Source organism: Geotrypetes seraphini, chromosome 6 (assembly GCF_902459505.1).
Source record: "Geotrypetes seraphini chromosome 6, aGeoSer1.1, whole genome shotgun sequence".
Taxonomy (NCBI): domain Eukaryota; kingdom Metazoa; phylum Chordata; class Amphibia; order Gymnophiona; family Dermophiidae; genus Geotrypetes; species Geotrypetes seraphini.
This window is the reverse complement of record NC_047089.1, coordinates 184,390,247-184,411,107: the sequence shown is the minus strand read 5'-3', so window position 1 is coordinate 184,411,107 and position 20,861 is coordinate 184,390,247. Positions and strand designations below refer to the sequence as shown.

The 20,861-nt window shown below is 48.0% G+C and overlaps 1 protein-coding gene across 1 annotated transcript in view; it reads left to right on the top strand.

Moving 5' to 3' along the window:
* Positions 1 to 20,861, top strand: part of PSD4 (pleckstrin and Sec7 domain containing 4) — a 144,892-nt gene that overhangs the window by 55,366 nt on the left and 68,665 nt on the right. The window contains exon 2 of the mRNA XM_033949514.1: positions 12,104 to 13,318. Within this exon, the coding sequence (XP_033805405.1) occupies positions 12,440 to 13,318 (879 nt within the window). The 5' untranslated portion in view covers positions 12,104 to 12,439. The remainder of the gene's footprint in view (positions 1 to 12,103; positions 13,319 to 20,861) is intronic.

Genomic DNA, 20,861 nt, shown 5'->3' with positions numbered 1-20,861 from the left:
CCATTTATGATCTCCTCGGGTTCTGGAATATTGGATGTGTCCTCTCTCGTGAAGACTGACGAGAAGAACTTATTTAACCTGTCAGCTATCTCTTTTTCCTCCTTTACCACTCCCTTCTTGTCTCCATCATCCAATGGTCCCACTTCTTCCCTGGCCGGTTGCTTCCCCTTTACGTACCTGAAGAATGATTTGAAGTTTATTGCTTCTCCCGCCAGTCTCTCCTCATATTCTCTTTTTGCTTTCCTAACCACCCGGTGACATTCTCTTTGGTGTCTTTTGTGTTCCTTCTGGTTGTCCTTTGATTGGTCCTTTTTCCATTTTCTAAACGATGCTTTCTTGTCACTTATTGCCTTTTTTACTGCGTTTGTTATCCACACTGGGTTTTTTGTACAATTCTTTATGCAAAAAAGGGTTAGATTGAAAACATAAGGAGAGATGCTTTTCAGATGCATGCTGGGTGTTGACCTTCCCACACACTGTGTCTAAATGTTGTGGGCAGGAAGTGTGCAAATGATGCTTCTGAACAGTCGGTATCTTGGAGCTAAACAGAATGCAAGTTTCTTCATTTCTCTTTCTGAACTCTGTAAGATTTCTGAGCAGTGCTTTTGCCGGGTAAGTGGTTCCGTAAACATCTTTCAGCGTGTGTGAGTGTGCTACCGAGAGCTGCTGTTGTGTGATAGCCAGTACTAATGGGAAAAGAGAGGAGGAAAAGACTAAGTGGAGCCAGCTCAGAACTTGCTTTCCTCTGTCATTGGTCTTCGAACCATGGGACGAAGGGGAGTACAGGGTGGCATAGGGCATTTCCTTTGTTGATGGTAACAGAGTATGAAACAGAGAGAGAAAGACAAAGAAGGCAAGAATTTGATAGAATGAAGACAAAAATTGGAGTGAGCAATGTTTCCCATTAGATGGGAGGACTGAATAGGGCAATTTATGTATAAGTTAGACAAGCTACAGCAGTGGTCTCAAACTCGTGGCCTAGGGGGCCACATGCGGTGCGCCAGGTACTATTTTGAGGCCCTCAGTATGTTTATCATAATCACAAAAGTAAAATAAAACAGTTTCTGGATCATATTATTAAAGACTTAGCCAAAAGGAAAGATTTATAAACTGTAAAAAGTTTTACCTCATGCAAAATTGTCATTTCTTTAATAAGACATTAACTATTTTTTTCTGAGGCCCTCCAAGTACCTACAAATCCAAAATGTGGCCCTGCAAAGGGTTTGAGTTTGAGACCACTGAACTACAGCCTAATGCCTCACACTACAAGGGACCTAACGCTTCACTAGCATGGAAAACTATTAAACCTGGCCCTAAGTATTAATATCCTGGGGGCAGAGATGTGGTAGGGAGACTCAAGGTTCTATTGGAAGATTTTAATCTAGGCAGCTAAATTAGAGGAAAAATGATCTTAAGAAGCCATCAGTTCAGTGGATGTAAATTACCTGCTATGATCATGACCACCACTTGATTGGCTGGATGTAGGGTCAGTGAGAGGTGGTTCTTGCACTACAGCTGTTTAAAAACTTTTTTATTTTTGGTATGATTAAAGTTGCTAAAATCTAAGATGGATGCCTTTCCTCAGCCCCTCCCACCCCCTCTATTTCAATGCTTTTAGTGGAACCCCCAGGAATCCCTTCTGTTGCCTACCTATCACGGAGAGCTTTAACAGAATATACACAAGCTATTGAGGCCCTGGCATTTCTGTGCTAAGGGGATTTTCCATCTTTGTCATTATGGAAATTACACACACATACACCAAATCATGTTTTCAGTTATGGCAAGCTTGGAACTATGTGAAAAATGTCTGGTGCCTGGTCTCTTGGCTTTTCAATTATCCAGCAGAGGTGGTCCTGTGGCTCTTTCCGCCATCTTCCCCATGCTTATATCTGTTGATCCAAAAGAAAAACCTATCCTGTCAGCATGCTCTTTTTCTGTCCTTCTGGACATTCTGATGTCCCCCCAAATTAGAATGGATAGGATGTAGAGCGGTGGTCTCAAACACATGCGGTTTGCCAGGTACTATTTTGAGGCCCTCTGTATGATTAAGAATGATTCTTTATGGAAAACGTGTGCCTTAAGGGTCCGGCGATCGTGTCCAGCAGTCGCGTTCTGGAACATTGCCTGTCTCTCTGCTGTAACATCATGCAAGTACTTTCCTGCGTTTGTACGCGATTGTGAGGTGGACTGGAGAGGACAATCGCGTACAGACGCAGGAAGGTGCATGTGTGAGGTTACACCAGTGAGGCGGGCAATGTTCCAGAACATAAGGTAACCATTGGAGGCAGTACAGCTTGTGCGTGTGTCCGGTGCTGGGGGAGGTGAGAGCTGAAGGCGGTTTGCTGACACAACCACCGGACACAAGTTTTCCATAAAGAATCATTCTTTATAATACCAAGGGCCTCAAAATAGTTGGTCCAAAATCTTGTCTCATGCAGTTGGTACTTTGTAGTTTTTCACTTTCTGCATGTTGCACTGCTTTCAGCTGTGTATAAAGATCAGAATACAAATGTACATACCTATCTCCAGAACATCCGCATCTGGTATAGGAAAGCCTAGTAGAGCTCCACACATGTGTCTTAAGTAGCTTGGTGGGTGGGCTAGAGCAGTGGTTCCCAACCCTGTCCTGGAGGAACACCAGGCCAATTGGGTTTTCAGGCTAGCCCTAATGAATATGCATGAAGCAAATTTGCATGCCTATCACTTCCATCATATGCAAATCTCTCTCATGCATATTCATTAGGGCTAGCCTGAAAACCCGATTGGCCCGGTGTTCCTCCAGGACAGGGTTGGGAATCACTGGGCTAGAGAACCATAGAGAGGATTAGCAAATCCCATAAGCCACTCTAACCACTACACTTATGGTGGAAAATGAGCCCCCCCCCCCAAACCCTACTTTACTGCCATATGGGTGTCACCTGCAGCCATAAGGGCTATTGGGGTTGTAGACAGGTGGGTATAGTGGGTTTTGGGGGGGCTCCCCATAACCTATACCAGAGTTCTAGTGAAATGCTTATGTGGCACCCTTTATGTAAAGTCCACAGCAGTGCCCTATAAGGTGCCCCACTGCTCTGCTGCCATGTCTGGGTGGCCAGTCCATTATAGGACTGGCCCCTCCCATGTCCAAATAGTTTTGTTCTGGTTTTTGGGACTTGGTCAAAAATGTGGCATAAAGATAGATGTCCTGGTGGTCTGGGCCTGGACTCCAGATAGAGGATGTAAAAAAAATAAAAATAAAATTTTCTAGACATATGGTGATTTGCCTTTCAAAAATAGGCATTTTCTTACTGCCAACTATGTCTAGTGCCATATGTCCAAATCGGACTTAGATGTATGTTTTGAAAATGCCCCTCCACGTATACCAAGGTCAGGGAGAGTACCATAAACACAAACTCATTTATTATAAAAAGAATTCAAAAAAACTACTTTAAGAACTAATTCTGATAAAATAAGTCTTTAAAAAGAGCGCAGCAGAAAGCTTACAGAACTCCTTAGTTTGTGAGTATCAACTAGACCAGTGTTTTTCAACCTTTTTTGGGCAAAGGCACACTTGTTTCATGAAAAAAATCACGAGGCACACCACCATTAGAAAATGTTAAAAAATTTAACTCTCTGCCTATATTGACTATATATAAAGTAATTCTCTTGAATAGGAATCAAATAAACACAAAGAAAGTATTTTATAATTACTTTATTACGAAATAAAAATTATAAAATACTTTATTCAGTGCGAAACCTGGGCCTGTTTGGCTGAACACAAAGCTGATATTCTGGCTGGAATCGAAGAAAGACACACACGTAGCTCTTCGTCAACAGCTCTCAGTCTCTCTCTGTATTTGGTTTTTATAGCATACAAAAATAGACAAATATACCCTCCATCCTTTTTATTAAACCACAATAGCAGTTTTTAGCGCAGGGAGCTGCGCTGAATGCCCAGCGCTGCTCTTGACGCTCATAGGCTCCCTGCGCTAAAAACCACTATTGCGGTTTAGTAAAAGGTGACCATATTGTAAAATATAGACAGCAGATATAAATTCAGAACTGTGCATAGTAAGTGAAGGGAAGTTTTCATCTCTGGGAATTTACCCAGTTAACTATTAAGTTATTTGGGCAAATTCCTTTGAAAACTGTGGTAATACTGCCTCCACTTTGCTAAATTTAAAATAAAATCATTTTTCCTACCTTGTCTGGTGATTTCTGGTTGCACTTTCTTCTTCTGACTGTGCATCCAATCTTTCTTCCCTTCTATCAGCCTGTATGCTTTCTCTCCTCCACACCTCATTCCCTCCCCCAACTTTTTCTTCCTCTCTCCCTGACCTTTCTTTCTGTTTCTCTTCTTTCCTTCCGTTTCCCTGCCTGCCCCCTTTCTTTCTTTCTCCCTGCCGTTCCCCAAGCCGCTGCCATCGGGGAACAGGACCCACAAATGGATAACAGGCCCCAAAGCCGACGCCGACGCATGCTCTCCCTGACGTCAATTCTGCAATCGGAGAGGAAGTTCCGCCCAGCCAGGCAGCGATTGGCTGGCCCGAACTTCCTCTCCAACTGCAGAATTGACGTCGGGGAGAGGAAGACTGTTCGGCTCGATAGATTAGATCGCCAAGACAAAGTGAGTCCTGGGTGATCGACTCACTTTGCCTTGGCGAGCTACTGGCGCCCCTGCCTCGGGCCCCCTGTCAGCTCCGGGCCCGGCGGCCCTGCGGCACACCAGGCAGCATCTCGCGGCACACTAGTGTGCCGCGGAACAGCGGTTGAAAAACACTGAACTAGACTAACTTGCTTATACAGGCAAACCAATGTACCAGGAGTCTGATATTATGCATACTATTAGGTAAAAGTAGTTAAAAACACTCTAAAAAGACATTCTAATAAAATACAGAATTAAAAAAGGTATTTAAAGCATACAGATATCCAAAAAGAAGCTTATAGAATCCTGAGTTTGTTTTTGAGTGTCAAACAGACTAACTTGCTCACACAACCTGTGAGGCTGGAGGCTGTGCATCCAAGATATACCTGAGGACAACTCAGTGCTCTCTATCTCCACCTGCTGGTTGATGGATGTAATCCCACTAGTCTCTGGATTCATCTGCTGTGACTAAAGGAAAGAAAATTATCAGGTAAGGACTAACCCGGAGGCAACAGCTGAGAAGGAAGAACCCCTGGGACTTACTGCCTTTTTAAAATCCTCTCTGGAAGTGGTTACCCTTAGGACAGTGGTCTCAAGCTTGCTGCCCGGGGACCACATGTGGCCCGCTAGGTACTATTTTGAGGCCCTTGATATGTTACCATTGTTCTGGAATGTTACCTGCCTCACTGCTGTAACCTCATGCAAGCACTTTCCTGTGTCTGTAAGTGATTGTGAGGTGGAGTGGAGAGGACAATCGCGTACAGACACAGGAAAGCGTTTGCATGAGGTTACAGCAGTGAGGAGGGCAATGTTCCAGAATGTAAAGTAACCATTGGAAGCAGTGCAGCTTGTGCATGTGTGTGTACATAATCTCGTGAAATTCGGCACCTCTCCTGGCGGTGACTGCTTGATGTAAGATGGCGGTTGTGTCCAGTGCTGGCGGTTGCGGATGCGACCCCCGGACACTTAAAGCACAAGTTTTCCAGGCACAAGTCGGATATTGATTCTCCCTTCTACAAAAAAGCCTAGAGAACTACACCAAAATTTTGTCTCTTGCAAATTAGCGGAATTAGCTCCGATGCTCATAGGAATTCTATGAGTGTCAGAGCTAATACCGCTGCGGTTGGCGATAAAACAGCCTAACGCGGTTTCATAAAAGGGAGGGGAGGGTTTAAATAAATGGAAAGGGCTAAAATATAATAAATAACTAAAAACATAACAGTAACGGCCTCCCTATGAAAAGTAAGGTAAAAATAATTCCTGATGTTGCTTCAAGGGTTTTGGGCCTGAACCACTGGAAACAACTGGACCCAACATGGCCCATGTTTCAACACTATTGTCTTCTTCAAGGGTCCCTATAGGTCCTATATGCAGCTCACCAGCTCAGAAGTTATAGTTATTATTTAATCCACAAGACTGAAGAATATAATAGTGTTGAAACACAGAACATATTGGATCCAATTATTTCCAGTGGTTCAGGCCTTAGACATTTTTATGTGGATTATTTATTTGTTCTAATAAAGTCTTCATCTTGGACATCAACTCTTCACAAGTTTTTTGTTTTTGTCTCTTTTTGTGGAAAGATCAGGGTCAATTTTCTTGTTGCTTCAGGGGTTTTGCCATTAGCCTCTTTCATCCTGAATAAAATAGTAAAGGATAAAAGGTTAAGGATTTGATATACTCATACCACATTTTTGTGGTGCATCCATAGTTCACATATACATAAATTACATGCAAGCATACGCATCAGAATGGGGGGGAGCCACAGGTGCCATAGCATCCCCCCCAATCTCCCCACTCTTACTACAACAAAGGCAAAACAAAGATAAAACAATTACGAGGCCACTCCATTCATTCAAGGCTGCTGGCTCTGCTCCGGAACTAGAAGTGATGTCAGAAAGGTGTGTGGGGGGGAGGGGGGGCTCAGCCAAGGATGAATGGAGCAGCCTTGCAATGTCATGGATGAATGGAGCAGCCTTGCCATCGCTGCTGCTGTTTTTACCAGACTTACAGCAGCAGCAGCAGACACGGATGTAGGAGGGGAGAAGAGGCAGTTTCAGGATAGAAGGAAGAGAGACATGCTGGATGGCATGGAGGTAGAGAGGAGAAGGAGTCAGGCGCTAGAGGGAAATAGACACGGGGTTGAAGTGAGGTACAGAGAAAAGGGTACAGGTGATGGAAAGGGAGAGAGAAGGGGGCAAACACTGGATGGAAGAGGGAGAGAAAGAGAAGGGGCAGATGCTGGATGGAAGGGGAGAGAAAAGGGCAAATGTAGGATTGAAGGGGAGAGCGAGCAAGAAGGAGACAGATGCTAGATGGAAGGGGGAGAGAGAAGGAGGAGACATTGGATTGAAGTGGGGTGGAGAGAGAGGGGCAGATGCTGGATGGAAGGAGAGAGAGAAGTGAGCAGATGAAAGGGGAGAGAAGGGGCAGATGCTGGATAGAAGGAGAGAGAGAAGAGCAGACGATGAAAGAAGAGAGCAGACGAAAGGGGAGAGAAGGGGCTGATGCTGAATTGAAGGGGCAAGAGAGGGCAGATGCTGGATGGAAGGAGAGAGATGGAAGGAATAGACACTGGATGTAAAGGGAGAGATAGAAGGGATAAATGCAGGTTGGAAGGGGAGAGAAGGCAGACGCTGGATGGAATGGGAGAGAAAGAGAAGGGAGGAGATGATGGAAGGGAAGAGAGAGAAGGGTCAGATGCTGGATGGAAAGGGAGAGGGAAAAGGAGCAGACGCTGGATGGAAGGGGAGAGAGTAGTTCGCAGACACTGGATGGGGACAGAGAGAGAGAAGGGGTAGAAGGATGGGAGAGAGAGAAAGAAACAGATGCTGTATGGAAGGGGAGAGAAGGGCATACACTGGATGGAAGGGGAGAGAGAGAGAAGGGAGGAGATGATGGAAGAGGGGATAGAGAAAAGGGGGCAGATGCTGGATGGAAGGAGAAAGAGAAAAGGGGGCAGATGCTGGATGGAATGAGAGAGAGAGAAAAGGGGACAGATGCTGGATGGAAGGGAGGGGAGAGAGAAGGGGCAGATGCTAGATGGAAGGAGAGAGAAAAGAAAAGGGCAGATGCTGGATGGAAGGAGAGAGAAAGAAAAGGGGGCAGATGCAGGATAGAAGAGAGAGAGAGAGAGAGAATAAAAATGTAGCAGATCCTGGATGGAAGGAGAGAGAGATAAGGGGGCAGACACTGGATGGAAGAGGAGAGAGAAAGGGAAGGGCAGACACTGTATGGAAGAGGAGATAGAGCGAAAGGGAAGGGCAGACGGGTGGAAGGGAGGAGAGAGAGAAGAGCAGACACTAGATGGAAAGGAGGAGAGAGAGAAAGCGCAGCTGCTGAATGAAAGGAGAAAGAGAGAGAGAGAAAAGGGAGATTTGAATAGAAGGAGAGAGAGAGAGAAAAGGGATCAGATGCTGGATGGAAGGGGTGGAGAGAGAGAGAGAGGATCAGGTACTAGATGGAAGGATTGGGAAGAGAGAGGGGTCAGAGCTGCTGGTGCTGCTACCCCCAGCCCCCATTTTCCTGAGAGCTGCTGGAGAAAAATAGAAATACCGTAGTGAATAGAGAGGAGGCCCTATTCGAGCATAGGGAAACAGCACCAGAGTCAGGGAATGAGATTTCCTGCCTTGTTAAATCACTTTGAATTGTGGGTCCTTCCTTAATCAGGCCCAGGGTTGGTTAAAGTTGAAAGGCTAGAATGCTGTGGAATCCAACCATTATCTGTTTTTCTGATGGTCATCAATATATTGTAATCAAGAGGATGACAACATAATAATTGTGTATCTGTAATCCTATGAGGCTGAGCCAACAAATGTGAGCTTTCATTGTTTTTCTACTATATAGTAAAACCTTAGTTTGTGAGCATAATTCATTCTGAAAACTTGCTTGTAATCCAAAACACTCGTATATCAAAGCGGATTTCCCCATAAGAAAATAATGGAAACTCAGACAATTCGTTCCACAACCCCAAAACTTTAATATAAAATACTGTATGTACTTGTATTGCAAGACCTTTCTTGTTAATCAAATTAAAATTTAATAAAATGTTTTGCTTGTCTTGCAAAATACTTGCATACCAAGTTACTTGCAATCCAAGGTTTTACTGTACTTAACTCTTTATTTATTAGCTTTCCCTGTACCTCAGAGAAAAAGATATCTTCCAAACCAAATATTCAGCCCCCGGCATCCAGTTCCTGGAGAGAACCCTCTGAAATCTTCCCTGTACAGCAGTGGTCTCAAACTCAAACCCTTTGCAGGGCCACATTTTGAATTTGTAGGTACTTGGAGGGCCTCAGAAAAAATAGTTACCGTATTTTCTCGCATATAACGTGCGCGTTATACGTGGTTTTTTCGTACCGCGCATACCGTCGCACGTTATACGCGTGAGCGCGTTGTACAAAATTTTTTTTACATAGTTCCCCCCCCGACGTCCGATTCACCCCCCGCAGGACCGCTTGCACCCCCACCCCGAAGGACCGCTCGCACACACCCCCACCCCGAAGGACCGCTCGCACACACCCCCACCCCGAAGGACCGCTCGCACGCACCCCCACCCCGAAGGACCGCTCGCACGCACTCCCACCCGCACCCCCACAGCCTCCCGACCCCCCCCATCATGTAGAAGCTCCTACCGGTGTCCTGCTGCTTCCTCTTGGCGGTCCCGACACCCGACACGATCGGGGTAAGAGGGAGCTCAAGCCCTCTTGCCCCAGCCAACCGCGGCACATCCGACACGATCGGGGCAAGAGGGAGCTCAAGCCCTCTTGCCCCAGCCAACCGCGGTACCCCCGACACGATCGGGGCAAGAGGGAGCTCAAGCCCTCTTGCCCCCCCGACTCCCCGACACGATCGGGGCAAAAGGGAGGCCAAGCCCTCTTGCCCCGCCGACTCCCCAACTCACCGACAATATCAGGCCAGGAGGGAGCCCAAGTCCTCCTGGCCCTGGCGACCCCCCCCCTCGTTAGTTGTTCGGGCCAGGAGGGAGCCCAAACCCTCCTGGCCACGGCGACCCCCTACCCCCACCCCGCACTACATTACGGGCAGGAGGGATCCCAGGCCCTCCTGCCCTCGACGCAAACCCCCCTCCCCCCAACGACCGCCCCCCCAAGAACCTCCGACCGCCCCCCCCAGCCAACCCGCGACCCCCCTGGCCGACCCCCACGACACCCCCACCCCCTTCCCCGTACCTTTGTGTAGTTGGCCGGACAGACGGGAGTCAAACTCGCCTGTCCGGCAGGCAGCCAACGACGGAATGAGGCCGGATTGGCCCATCCGTCCCAAAGCTCCGCCTACTGGTGGGGCCTAAGGCGCCTGGGCCAATCAGAATAGGCCCGGGAGCCTTAGGTCCCACCTGGGGGCGGGGCCTGAGGCACATGGGCCCAACCCAACCATGTGCCCAAGGCCCCGCCCCCAGGAGGGACCTAAGTCTCCCGGGCCTATTCTGATTAGCCCAGGCGCCTTAGGCCCCACCAGTAGGCGGAGTTTTGGGACGGATGGGCCAATCCGGCCTCATTCCGTCGTTGGCTGCCTGCCGGACAGGCGGGTTTGGCTCCCGTCTGTCCGGCCAACTACACAAAGGTACGGGGAAGGGAGGTGGGGGTGTCATGGGGGTCGGCCAGGGGGGTCGCGGGTCGGCTGGGGGGGCGGTCGTTGGGAGGGGGGTTTGCGTCGAGGGCAGGAGGGCCTGGGATCCCTCCTGCCCGTAATGTAGTGCGGGGGGGGGGTAGGGGGTCGCGTGGCCAGGAGGGTTTGGGCTCCCTCCTGGCCCGATCAACTAGCGGGGGGGGGGGGGTCGCCAGGGCCAGGAGGACTTGGGCTCCCTCCTGGCCCGATATTGTCGGGGAGTTGGGGAGTTGGCGGGGCAAGAGGGCTTGGGCTCCCTTTTGCCCCGATCGTGTCGGGGAGTCGGGGGGGCAAGAGGGCTTGAGCTCCCTCTTGCCCCGATCGTGTCGGGGGTGCCGCGGTTGGCTGGGGCAAGAGGGCTTGAGCTCCCTCTTGCTCCGATCGTGTCGGGGAGTCGGGACCGCCAAGAGGAAGCAGCAGGACACCGGTAGGAGCTTCTACATGATGGGGGGGGGGGGGTCGGGAGCCTGTGGGGGTGCGAGCGGTCCTTCAGGGTGGGGGTTTGGGTGCGGGTGGGAGTGCGTGCGAGCGGTCCTTTGGGGTGTGGGTGCGTGCGAGCGGTCCTTCGCGGTGGGGGTGCGAGCGGTCCTGCGGGGGGGGGGGTGAATCGGACGTCGGGGGGGGCATCAGGCTTTCAGGGTGGGGACAGGACTTCAAGGGGGAGAGGAGAGTCGGGGCGGGCGAAAGGAGAGTCGGGATGGCCAGAGGAGAGTTGGGTCGGGCGAAAGGAGAGTCGGGCGGTGACGGGAGAGTCTGGCAGCATGCGCGGTATATAAAAATTTCTGTACATAGATTTGTGTTTTTCGCGCGCTATACCCGTGTGCGCGTTTTACACGGGTGCGCGTTATCTACGTGAAAATACGGTAATGTCTTATTAAAGAAATGACAATTTTGCATGAGGTAAAACTCTTTATAGTTTATAAATCTTTCCTTTTGGCTAAGACTTAATAATAATATTGTAATTTATAGCTAAAGAGACAAATGATCAAGAAACTGTTTTATTTTACTTTTGTGATTATGATAAACATACTGAGGGCCTCAAAATAGTACCTAGCAGGCTGCGAGTTTGAGACCACTGCTGTACAGTAAGGGACATGCGCATTCCTGTAAATGAAGTACGGTTCTCAGAAAAAAAAAAAGTATTACATATACTTCTGTTGTCATAATATATATAAAACATTATTCAAAACTCATGGACTTTGTGTTCAAAATACTGGGTCAGACCAAAGATCCATCTAGTAAGTTCTGTGCTTTCAACAGAGGCCAATCCAGGCCACAAGTAGCTGACAGAATTCTATGCTACCGACCCAAGGAATAAGTAGTGACTCTTCCTGTGTCTGTCCAAACTGAGATATGCTAACTGCTGTTACCATATCCTCCAGCAATGAATTCTAGAGCTTAACTATTCATTGATGAAAAAAGAATATTTCCTTCTATTTATTTTAGTATTGCCATGTATTAACAGAGAAGATGGGAGGTTATAAATAAAAGAGTCTCTTGTCTTGGGTTACTATATAGCAGGAAGAAGAATTTGCTTTATGTATTAGGAACATTTTTAGTAAGAGATATGATTTTGTACTACAGTAACGTCTGTCTGATCTTTTTGTCTTACTTGCTATATGAATAATAAAAAAGTACTACCATGTAATTTCATTGAGTGTCCTCTAGTCTTTCCCATTTTTGAAAGAGAGAAGAGAAAAAAAAAAAGGATTCACGTTTACCTATTCTACTGTATTCCATGCTTATATTTTTGAAGCTGATAACAGAAAAATACCAATGTTATACTTGGTGAATAATGTGTAACCTTCATCTGAGTAATCATTAACTTTCTTTTCTGTGTTTTTTGCTGTTTAGGCTAACCTTTGAAAGGATGGATGTATTCTCAAAAGTACTTACATTGCTTAACACATGAAGAAGTAGTGTTTTTCAGACTCATTATCATGGCACCAACAAAATTGCTGTAGCACAGAACAAATGCAGAGTTTTATGTCCATAGTGCACAATGCGATAAATAATATAGATTATCAAGCAGTGGCCCTTATTTGGAATTTATAGCACTTGGTTTGGATTAGATAATGTTTACAGTCTGAGACTGTCCTTTTGCACAGACCTTCCCAATGTATAACACATGTGAAACCTAGTTTGCTGAACTTGCACAATCAACAGTCTGGCAAGCCAGGGTTGGCTAACATGGAAGAACTGGCATATGATCTCAAGAAATCAACAGCGGAGTTACTTTGCCCTCTTGATATAGAAAGAACTGACACCGAGATGGTCTGTGGAGTTTTTCAGCCTCCTAAGGAAGAGGAACTAGTAGGAACCTCACATGATCAACCTCAAGCAGCACATAGAGAACCAACTAGAACAGATAATTCAGATAACTCAAACGTGGATAAACATAAAACAGCCCAAGAAATGTTTTTAGCTAGTATCCATCAGGCACAGTTGTGTATGTTGGACCTCCAGGATGAAATAGACAAGCAAGAAGATGTGAAAGAACCATCAAGGAATTTGTTCCATAACCTTCAAAACCCACCAAAATCAGTTTTAGCTGAAACCGATTTTTGGATTGACAAAAACACTTTGCTGATTGAAGAAGATGATGAAATTGCAGATGAAAATAATGATGATGAAGAAAGTGATGAGGAGAGACAGAGAGATGATGAGGACATACCTTCTGAAAGTGACATTGTGGAAGAATGTTTATTTTTTAACAATCCTCTATTCCAGGAATGTGCCAGAACAACAGTAAAAAGGACCGATGTAGAACAGACTTTACAGGAGGAACTGATAAGCAGCACCTCTTTCAGTGAGAAATATGAGAAAAGTGAGACAAATGAGAATGACTCAAAAGAAAAAAGTGTACTGTTAAACCTGGATAACAGGTCTCAGATTAGGCCTGCCGATTCAAGGACAAGTCTTGAGCAAAGAACTGATGAACCAACAGAAAACCACTTCCAACCAGATGAAGTAAATCATCCAACAGTTTCTGACCTCTTGGATCATCTAAGTCCAGTAGAAGATGGCTGTCTGGCCAACTATGCCCATAGTTGGTCAGAAGATACAAAGGTAAGAAAATCTGTAAGTTCAGATGTGCAAGTCACAGATTTGATGAGCTCCTAGTTAACCCCAGATTTAAAAAATGTTTTCTTAAAGTGTGAGCTGAAATCAGTGTTCTCATTGTAGGTTTATGCAACAAAATTAAAGAATATATCTGTCAGTCATGTAATAAAACTGTTCAACTGCAATTTACGGCAATCTAAGGGATTTTCCTACAGTCCAGACCACTGAATGTCATTGACAGGTGTATATTATCAGTAGAAAATCTCTCTCTTGTTCTTTTAGTGGAATCTTGTGGAACACTTAAGGTGGGAAAGCAAGCTTGAGTCATTCTATTTGTCTGAGATTCTTAGCACTGGCCACTTGACCAAGAGACACACTGGTATAAAATGCCTTGTCTTCACACCCTTATACAGTGGTACCTTGGATTACGAGCATAATCCGTTCCAGGAGCATGCTTGTAATCCAAAATGCTCGTTTATCAAAGTGAGTTTCCCCCACGAGAACCGGCATTGCTCCCCTCGAAGGCCCCCCCTGTGATCCGGCACCCTCCCCCCCCCCCCGCGATCCAGCACCCCCCCCACCGCTGCTTACTGTCATCTGGGCACCGGCATGTCCTGTGTGTTGGTGCTGGTGCCCAAAGATTGGCCTCCTCTTCTTGCTGGGCCTTGAGCATCTGCGAGTTCACGGCCCAGCAAGAAGAGGAGGCCGATCTTTGGGCACCGGCATCAACGACCAGGACATGCCGGTGCTGGTGCCCAGATGACAGTAAGCAGCGGTAGGGGGGTACTGGATCGCGGGGGGAGGGTGCCTGTTCGTGGGGGGAGGGTGCTGGATAGCAGGGGAGCGTGCCGGATCGCAGGGTGCGCCGCTCGCAAATCGAGGCATGCTCGGTTTCCGAGGTGCTGATTTTGCAAATGTTTTGCTCATCTTGCAAAACACTCGCAAACCGGTGCACTCGTAAACCGAGGTACCACTGTATTTTTTTTTCATATTCTGATGTCTAAAAAATAGAATTCAGAATGCATTAAAGAGTTATTCTTGGTTTTCTTTAGCACTCTCCAGACCAGTAGAGGTTAATCTTTACGAATGGGTATATATCCAATCATGACCAGCAGGTGGAGACTGAAAACAAAACTGTGGGACAGTATATAATATACTCCCTTCTCTATTTACATCAGTCTTCTTTCAGTCTCCAGCAGGTGTTGAGTGATCTGTACCCATCTCCCTTGGTAGGGCTGTTGGAATTTGTTTAGGGGGTTTCTAGTCCCTGTTTTTGGCCGGATAGAGCTTGGGCGGGCCCTGTTTGGGGGTCCGTCCGACCTCGGGAGTGTCAAACCCGGCGGGTCTCGAGCGGGGTCCCTCCCCCCACTTCCTCCACCTCCCCACATTTTTTTAGAGGAGCCTCAGCAGTAAGCCTTGCCCCCTAAATCAAGCAAGGCATATTGCTTCGAGAGCCTGTGGAGTCTGTTCTGTAAAAAAAAAAAAAAATCCTGAGGTAGTGCCGGTCTGCAGGGTTGCTTCCCTGTCAGTTTAATGTTTTTTACTGTATTTTTTCTTCTAACCAGCACTTTGTTTCTAGCTAGGTCGCGTATGGAGCAATTGTGCCCTTCTCCGGGGGAGTGGGACACAATTAGGTCCAGCCGCGAGGCACTCGCAGCCGGACTGAAATCGGTAGTTTGGCCCGGTGAGGTGGTGGAGCTCCGTCGGCAGCGGTTGCAGGCGCCCAGAGCTCCCCGCCGATGGTGCCTCGCGAGTCGGCTGGGAGCAGTGGGGAAGCCTGGTCTTCCCCAACCGCCCACGGAGAGATTCCCCGAAGGATTCCCTCTCAGCTGATTTTTTTTGACAGCTGATGCCGACTTGCCTGTATTAGCGGCTGGGACTGTTCAGCCTTCTCAGCCGCTACAGGCCATGGAGGGAGCATTTTTGGTGGGAACTTCGCCATTTTCTCTGTCTGGCCCCTCCATTTTGTCTGCAACCTCAGGTGACCTTCCCCCTGTATTGCAAACACAGGGGCAGGTTTCAGCAGGGACCCCTGCTGGGGCAGGGAGTCCCTGGGGACCCCCAGGGGTTTTTTGTCCCCAATTTAATTTTTTTCTTTGTGCAGACAATTGGGGGTCCCACGTGCACTTGGGGGGTTTCGGGGGTGGTTTCCCTCCACGCCCCCTATGGCTTTGCCTCCTTCTTTTCGTTTGGCGTCCCCTCTTCCTCCTCCCTCATCCAAGCGCCTGCGGGGGGGCTTGGATTGCGAATTGGTGGTCGGAGGAGCGTGTTGGCATGGTTGAGGACCTGGCTGCTTTGGCGGGCTTCCAGGATCCTCTAGAGGGGATGCCCGCTGTCAGCGGGGCGGCGGGTTTCCCTTCTTCCAGAGCAGATGCGTCCGTGGTGCGCTTTTTATTCAGAGAGATGAGCTTTTAGACCTGATGTAGCAGGTCTCCTTGGTGCTGCATTTTTGAAGTTGCGCCACCGGAGACCCCGCGTATGGGGGCCCCTCTGCTTCAGGGGGTCTGTCCTGTTTCCCGCTCTTTTCCTGTGCGTCAGGATTTTCGGGATTTTGTGTTGGCGCAGTGGCCTACGGGCACCGTTTCGTTTGGTGTGCGCCTTGGCTCATGGGTATCCCATCCCGGAGGGGGATAGGGCTACCTTAATTTCGCCAATGGGGGATGCGGTGGTCTCGGCACTTCCTAAGCGGCATACCGTGCCTGTTATGGATGGTTCTGCTCTTAGGGTCTCTGAGGAGCGTACGTTAGAGACACTTCTTAAGTATAATTTTGATGTCTCTGCCTTGGGGGTTCAGGCGGCTATTTGTGTGGGGCTGGTGGGTCGCACCGTGTTTCGGTGGTCTGAGCATGTCCTGGATCGTGAGTCTGATGACTGGTCCTTAGTGGATCAGGAAGTGGTGAAGTTTGAGATGACTGCCTCGTTCCTCTCGGTTGTTCTTTGTGACTTGGTGCTGCTAAGTCTGGGACTTTTGGTGGCCGCACGCTGTACCTTGTGGCTTCGCGCTTGGTCGGCGGTTGCCTCGTCCAAAACTGAACTTCCCAAAATTTCCCTTTCGGGGGTTGTTTTTTGTTTAGAGAGGACTTAGATCTGGTGGTTCAGACTCTGACGGACCCGGAGGTGCCCCGTCTGCCTGAGGACCGTGCCCGCCCGGCATCTCGGGTTGGCATTGCCTGGGGGCGTCTGCGGGAATTTTGCAAGTTTCGCCTGGGGCATGGGACTGCTTCTTTCCAGGCTTCCGGTTTTTCCCCGGGGTCGGTTGGCTTAGCGCATGCAGTCTTTTCAGGGGGCCCGTCGGGGGGCTGGGAGTTCCCCCCCGGTTCCCCTGCTGCCCGTCCTGCGCGATATCTCTTTGCCGGTGCCCCCTTTGGTTCCCGTGGGGGCCCGGCTTCGCAACTTGTTTCCCAAGTGGGCCAAGATCACGTCCGATCAGCGGGTCCTGGTGGTGGTGCGGGACGGTTATGTATTTGAATTTTGCCTGCTCTCTGCCGGATCATATCTAGCCTCTCCATGTCAGGTGGCATGGGAGACGCTAGCCTTTCGCCAGACCCTTCAGCGCTTGCTAGATCTCAAAGCAGTTGTCCAGTGTCCCCTCAGGAGTGCGGTATCGGCTGGTATGCCATTTCCTTTATGGGGCCCTAAAGGGAGGGGACCTTTCGGCCCATCCTTGGTTTAAACTGAGGTCAACAGGACTCTCAGAATTCCCTTTTATTCGCATGGACACACTGCAGTCTGTCCTTCTGGCGGTTCAGCCGGGGGAGTTCCTGACTTCTCTCGCTCTGGCAGAGGCCTACTTGCCTGTTTCCTTTCGGGCCTCTCCTCAGCTTTCTTTGCTTTGCGATATTGGGTCTGCATCCAATCATGACCAGCAGGTGGAGACTGAAAACAAAACTGTGGAACAGTATATAATATACTCCCTTCTCTATTTACACCAGTCTTCTTTCTGTTTTCCAGTTCTTAGTTCTGCTTGGCTATTCGGCAGACTGATGTAAATAGAGAAGGGAGTATAGTATATACTGTCCCACAGTTTTGTTTTCAGTTTCCACCTGCTGGTCATGATTGGATATATAAGTGTAAGGTCCTTCAAAGAGCAGCCGCCCAACGGTTCGAAGGGCGGGTGCATCAGAATAGAGAGAACCAGACTGAGATTCCAAGAGGGAACAGAGGACCGCACGGGAGGCCTGAGCACCTAGGCTGCCCGCAAAAAGCGAATCACATCAGGAATGGCTGTCAAACGCTGACCCGTCACAAACCCCCGAAAGGCTGACAAGGCCACAAGCTGAACCCGTAGAGAAGCCGAAGCCAGGCCTCTATCCAGGCCATCTTGCAAGAACTCTAGGATGTTAGGCACAGAAACGCGAAGAGAGACCACTCCCTGCACCTGGCACCACCCCTCAAAGAAGTGCCAAATCCATACAGAAGCCTGAGAGGTGGAAAGCCTCCAGGACCCCCATGAGTGTAGAAATCACCCTATCTGAATACCCCTTCTTACCAAGGCGACCCCTTTCAAAAGCCAAGCCGTAAGACAGAAGGGAGACGGGTCGAACATGGGAATGGGACCCTGCGTCAGAAGGTCGTCCAAGGGAGGCAGAGGAAGAGGATCCGCCACCAGAGTGTCACCAGATCTGCGTATCACAGATGTCGAGGCCAATCTGGAGCCACCAGAACCACCAGACCCGGATGGCGAACAATGCGGAGAAGAACTCTGCCCACTAATGGCCACGGAGGGAACATGCACAACAGCCCCTCTGTTGGCCATGGTTGAACCAGAGCATCCAGACCCTCAGCCAGTCCATCCCTGCGACGACTGAAGAAGCGGAACACCTCGGCATTGCCACTCGTGGCCGTCAGGTCCATCAGGGACTGACCCCAAGCCTGCATTATCAACTGAAAAGCCACAGGGCTGAGACACCACTCTCTGTGATCTAAGATGTGACTGAGGAAGTTCGCCTGAACATTCTCCTCCCCGGCCATGTGAGAGGCCGAGAGGTCCAGAAGGTGTGACTCCGCCCCAAAGCATGAGCCGAGCCGCCTCCTCCGCCACCTGAGCGCTCTTGGTGCCTCAACGATTGACATAAGCCACCGCTGTGGCATTGTCAGACCGGAAGATAAACAAATCGCAGACAAACTAAATTCCTTCTTTGCGTCTGTCTTTACGAAGGAGGACACCTCAACAATACCTGAAGTGGAGAAACTGTTTACAGGAGAAATAGAGGACAGCCTCACCACAATTGAAGTGAACTTAGATCAGATATACTACCAGATCGACAAACTTAAAAGTGACAAATCCCCTGGACCGGATGAAATTCACCCGAGAGTCTTGAAGGAATTGAAGGTCGAAATCGGAGAGTTACTGCAAAAACTTGCAAACCTGTCAATCAGAACTGGTCAGATACCAGACGACTGGAGGAAAGCGAACGTCACGCCAATTTTCAAAAAAGGATCGAGAGGAGAACCGGGCAACTATAGACCTGTGAGTCTTACATCTGTCCCCGGCAAGATGATTGAATCACTGATCAAGGATAGCATAGTTCAGCACTTGGACACACATGACTTGATGAAACCCAGTCAACATGGATTCAGGAAAGGGAAATCGTGTTTGACGAATTTACTCCAATTCTTTGAGACCGTGAACGAGCAAATTGATAGTGGAAAGCCGGTGGACATAATATACTTGGACTTCCAGAAAGCATTTGACAAAGTTCCACACAAAAGACTTCTTAGGAAACTACAAAGCCATGGCATAGAGGGAGATATACAAAGATGGATAGGCAAATGGCTGGAAAACAGGAAGCAGAGAGTGGGCATAAATGGGAAGTTCTCCGACTGGGAGAAAGTGACTAGTGGTGTACCCCAAGGCTCGGTACTTGGGCCGATCCTTTTTAATATTTATATCAATGACCTGGAAAACGGAACATCCAGTGAGATCATCAAGTTTGCAGACGACACAAAACTCTGCCGGGCAATCAGATCGCAGGAGGACAGTGAGGAACTCCAGAGCGACTTGTGTCGGTTAGAAAAATGGGCGGAGAAATGGCAGATGAAGTTCAACGTGGAGAAATGCAAGGTAATGCATTTAGGCAGTAAAAATAAGGAATACGAGTACAGAATGTCAGGTGCAACTCTGGGAAAAAGTGAACAAGAAAGGGATCTGGGTGTACTGATAGATAGGACCCTGAAGCCGTCGGCACAATGCGCGGCAGCGGCAAATAAGGCAAATAGAATGTTGGGCATGATAAAGAAAGGAATCTCGAGTAGATCGGAGAAAGTTATAATGCCGCTTTATAGGGCAATGGTCAGACCCCACTTGGAATACTGCGTCCAACATTGGTCTCCCTACTTAAAGAAGGATATAAAACTGCTGGAGAGGGTGCAGAGACGAGCAACTAAACTAGTGAAGGGTATGGAGAAACTGGAATATGAGGATCGACTTAAAACACTGGGATTGTTCTCCCTTGAGAAAAGGAGACTGCGTGGGGATATGATCGAAACCTTCAAAATACTGAAAGGAATCGACAAATTAGAGCAGAAAAAACTATTTACATTGTCCAATTTGACACGGACAAGAGGACATGAAATGAAGCTAAGGGGGGGCAAGTTCAGGACTAATATCAGGAAGTTCTGCTTCACACAGAGAGTGGTTGACATCTGGAATACTCTCCCAGGGGAGATTATTGCGGAATCGACAGTCCTAGGCTTCAAAAGCAAACTAGATGCATATCTCCTTGAGAGAGGCATATAAAGATATGGTTGGCTATAAAATAAGCCAGGTGTATACCTAGCAGGGCCTCCGCGTGTGCGGATCGCCGGACTTGATGGACCGAAGGTCTGATCCGGAGATGGCGCTTCTTATGTTCTTATGTTCTTATGACTCTGACCGACTTGCCCATCATAATAAATAGTAGTAGTAGATCTTTGCAGTGCCTTCTACATATATATTGGCCCAATAGTTTTTTACTAAAGTCTCTATTTTGTATTCATCTTATTCTTCTGTAGTATCTTCTTTAGAAACCACATTGCAATTTTGTACTGCCTGAAGTTAAACTTCTTATTAATAAGAAAATTACCACATATAGGTCTCCTTTTACTAAGGTGCGTTAGGGCCTTAACGCACGGAATAGCGCACACTAGACCTTAATGCCAGCATTGAGCTGGCGTTATTCTAGAACACAGTTAGGGGGATGGTGTAGTGTAAACCTCCCCTGAATATCTTCTATACCAAAATTGTTTATACAATGGATTCTCCAGGCCCTCAGAGGTGCCACCAGAAGCTCAATAAACTTTCATGACTTCTGGCTTTATGCCCCCTATCGTCATCGGGTCACTGGTATATTAATATAAGATGTGCTATGCTTGTCTTGGTATATTTTCTATATTTTCAATAAATAATTATAGATTATACAATGTGATTAACTTAACTTGGGTGGTTAGCCAAGAGGGACAGAGTCGCCAACATGTTTCACCCTGTTCGGGTTTCCTCAGGACACAATCCCTACAACAAGAAACTAGCTTTAATATTTGATGAAATCGCATGGCATCAAAATATATTGAC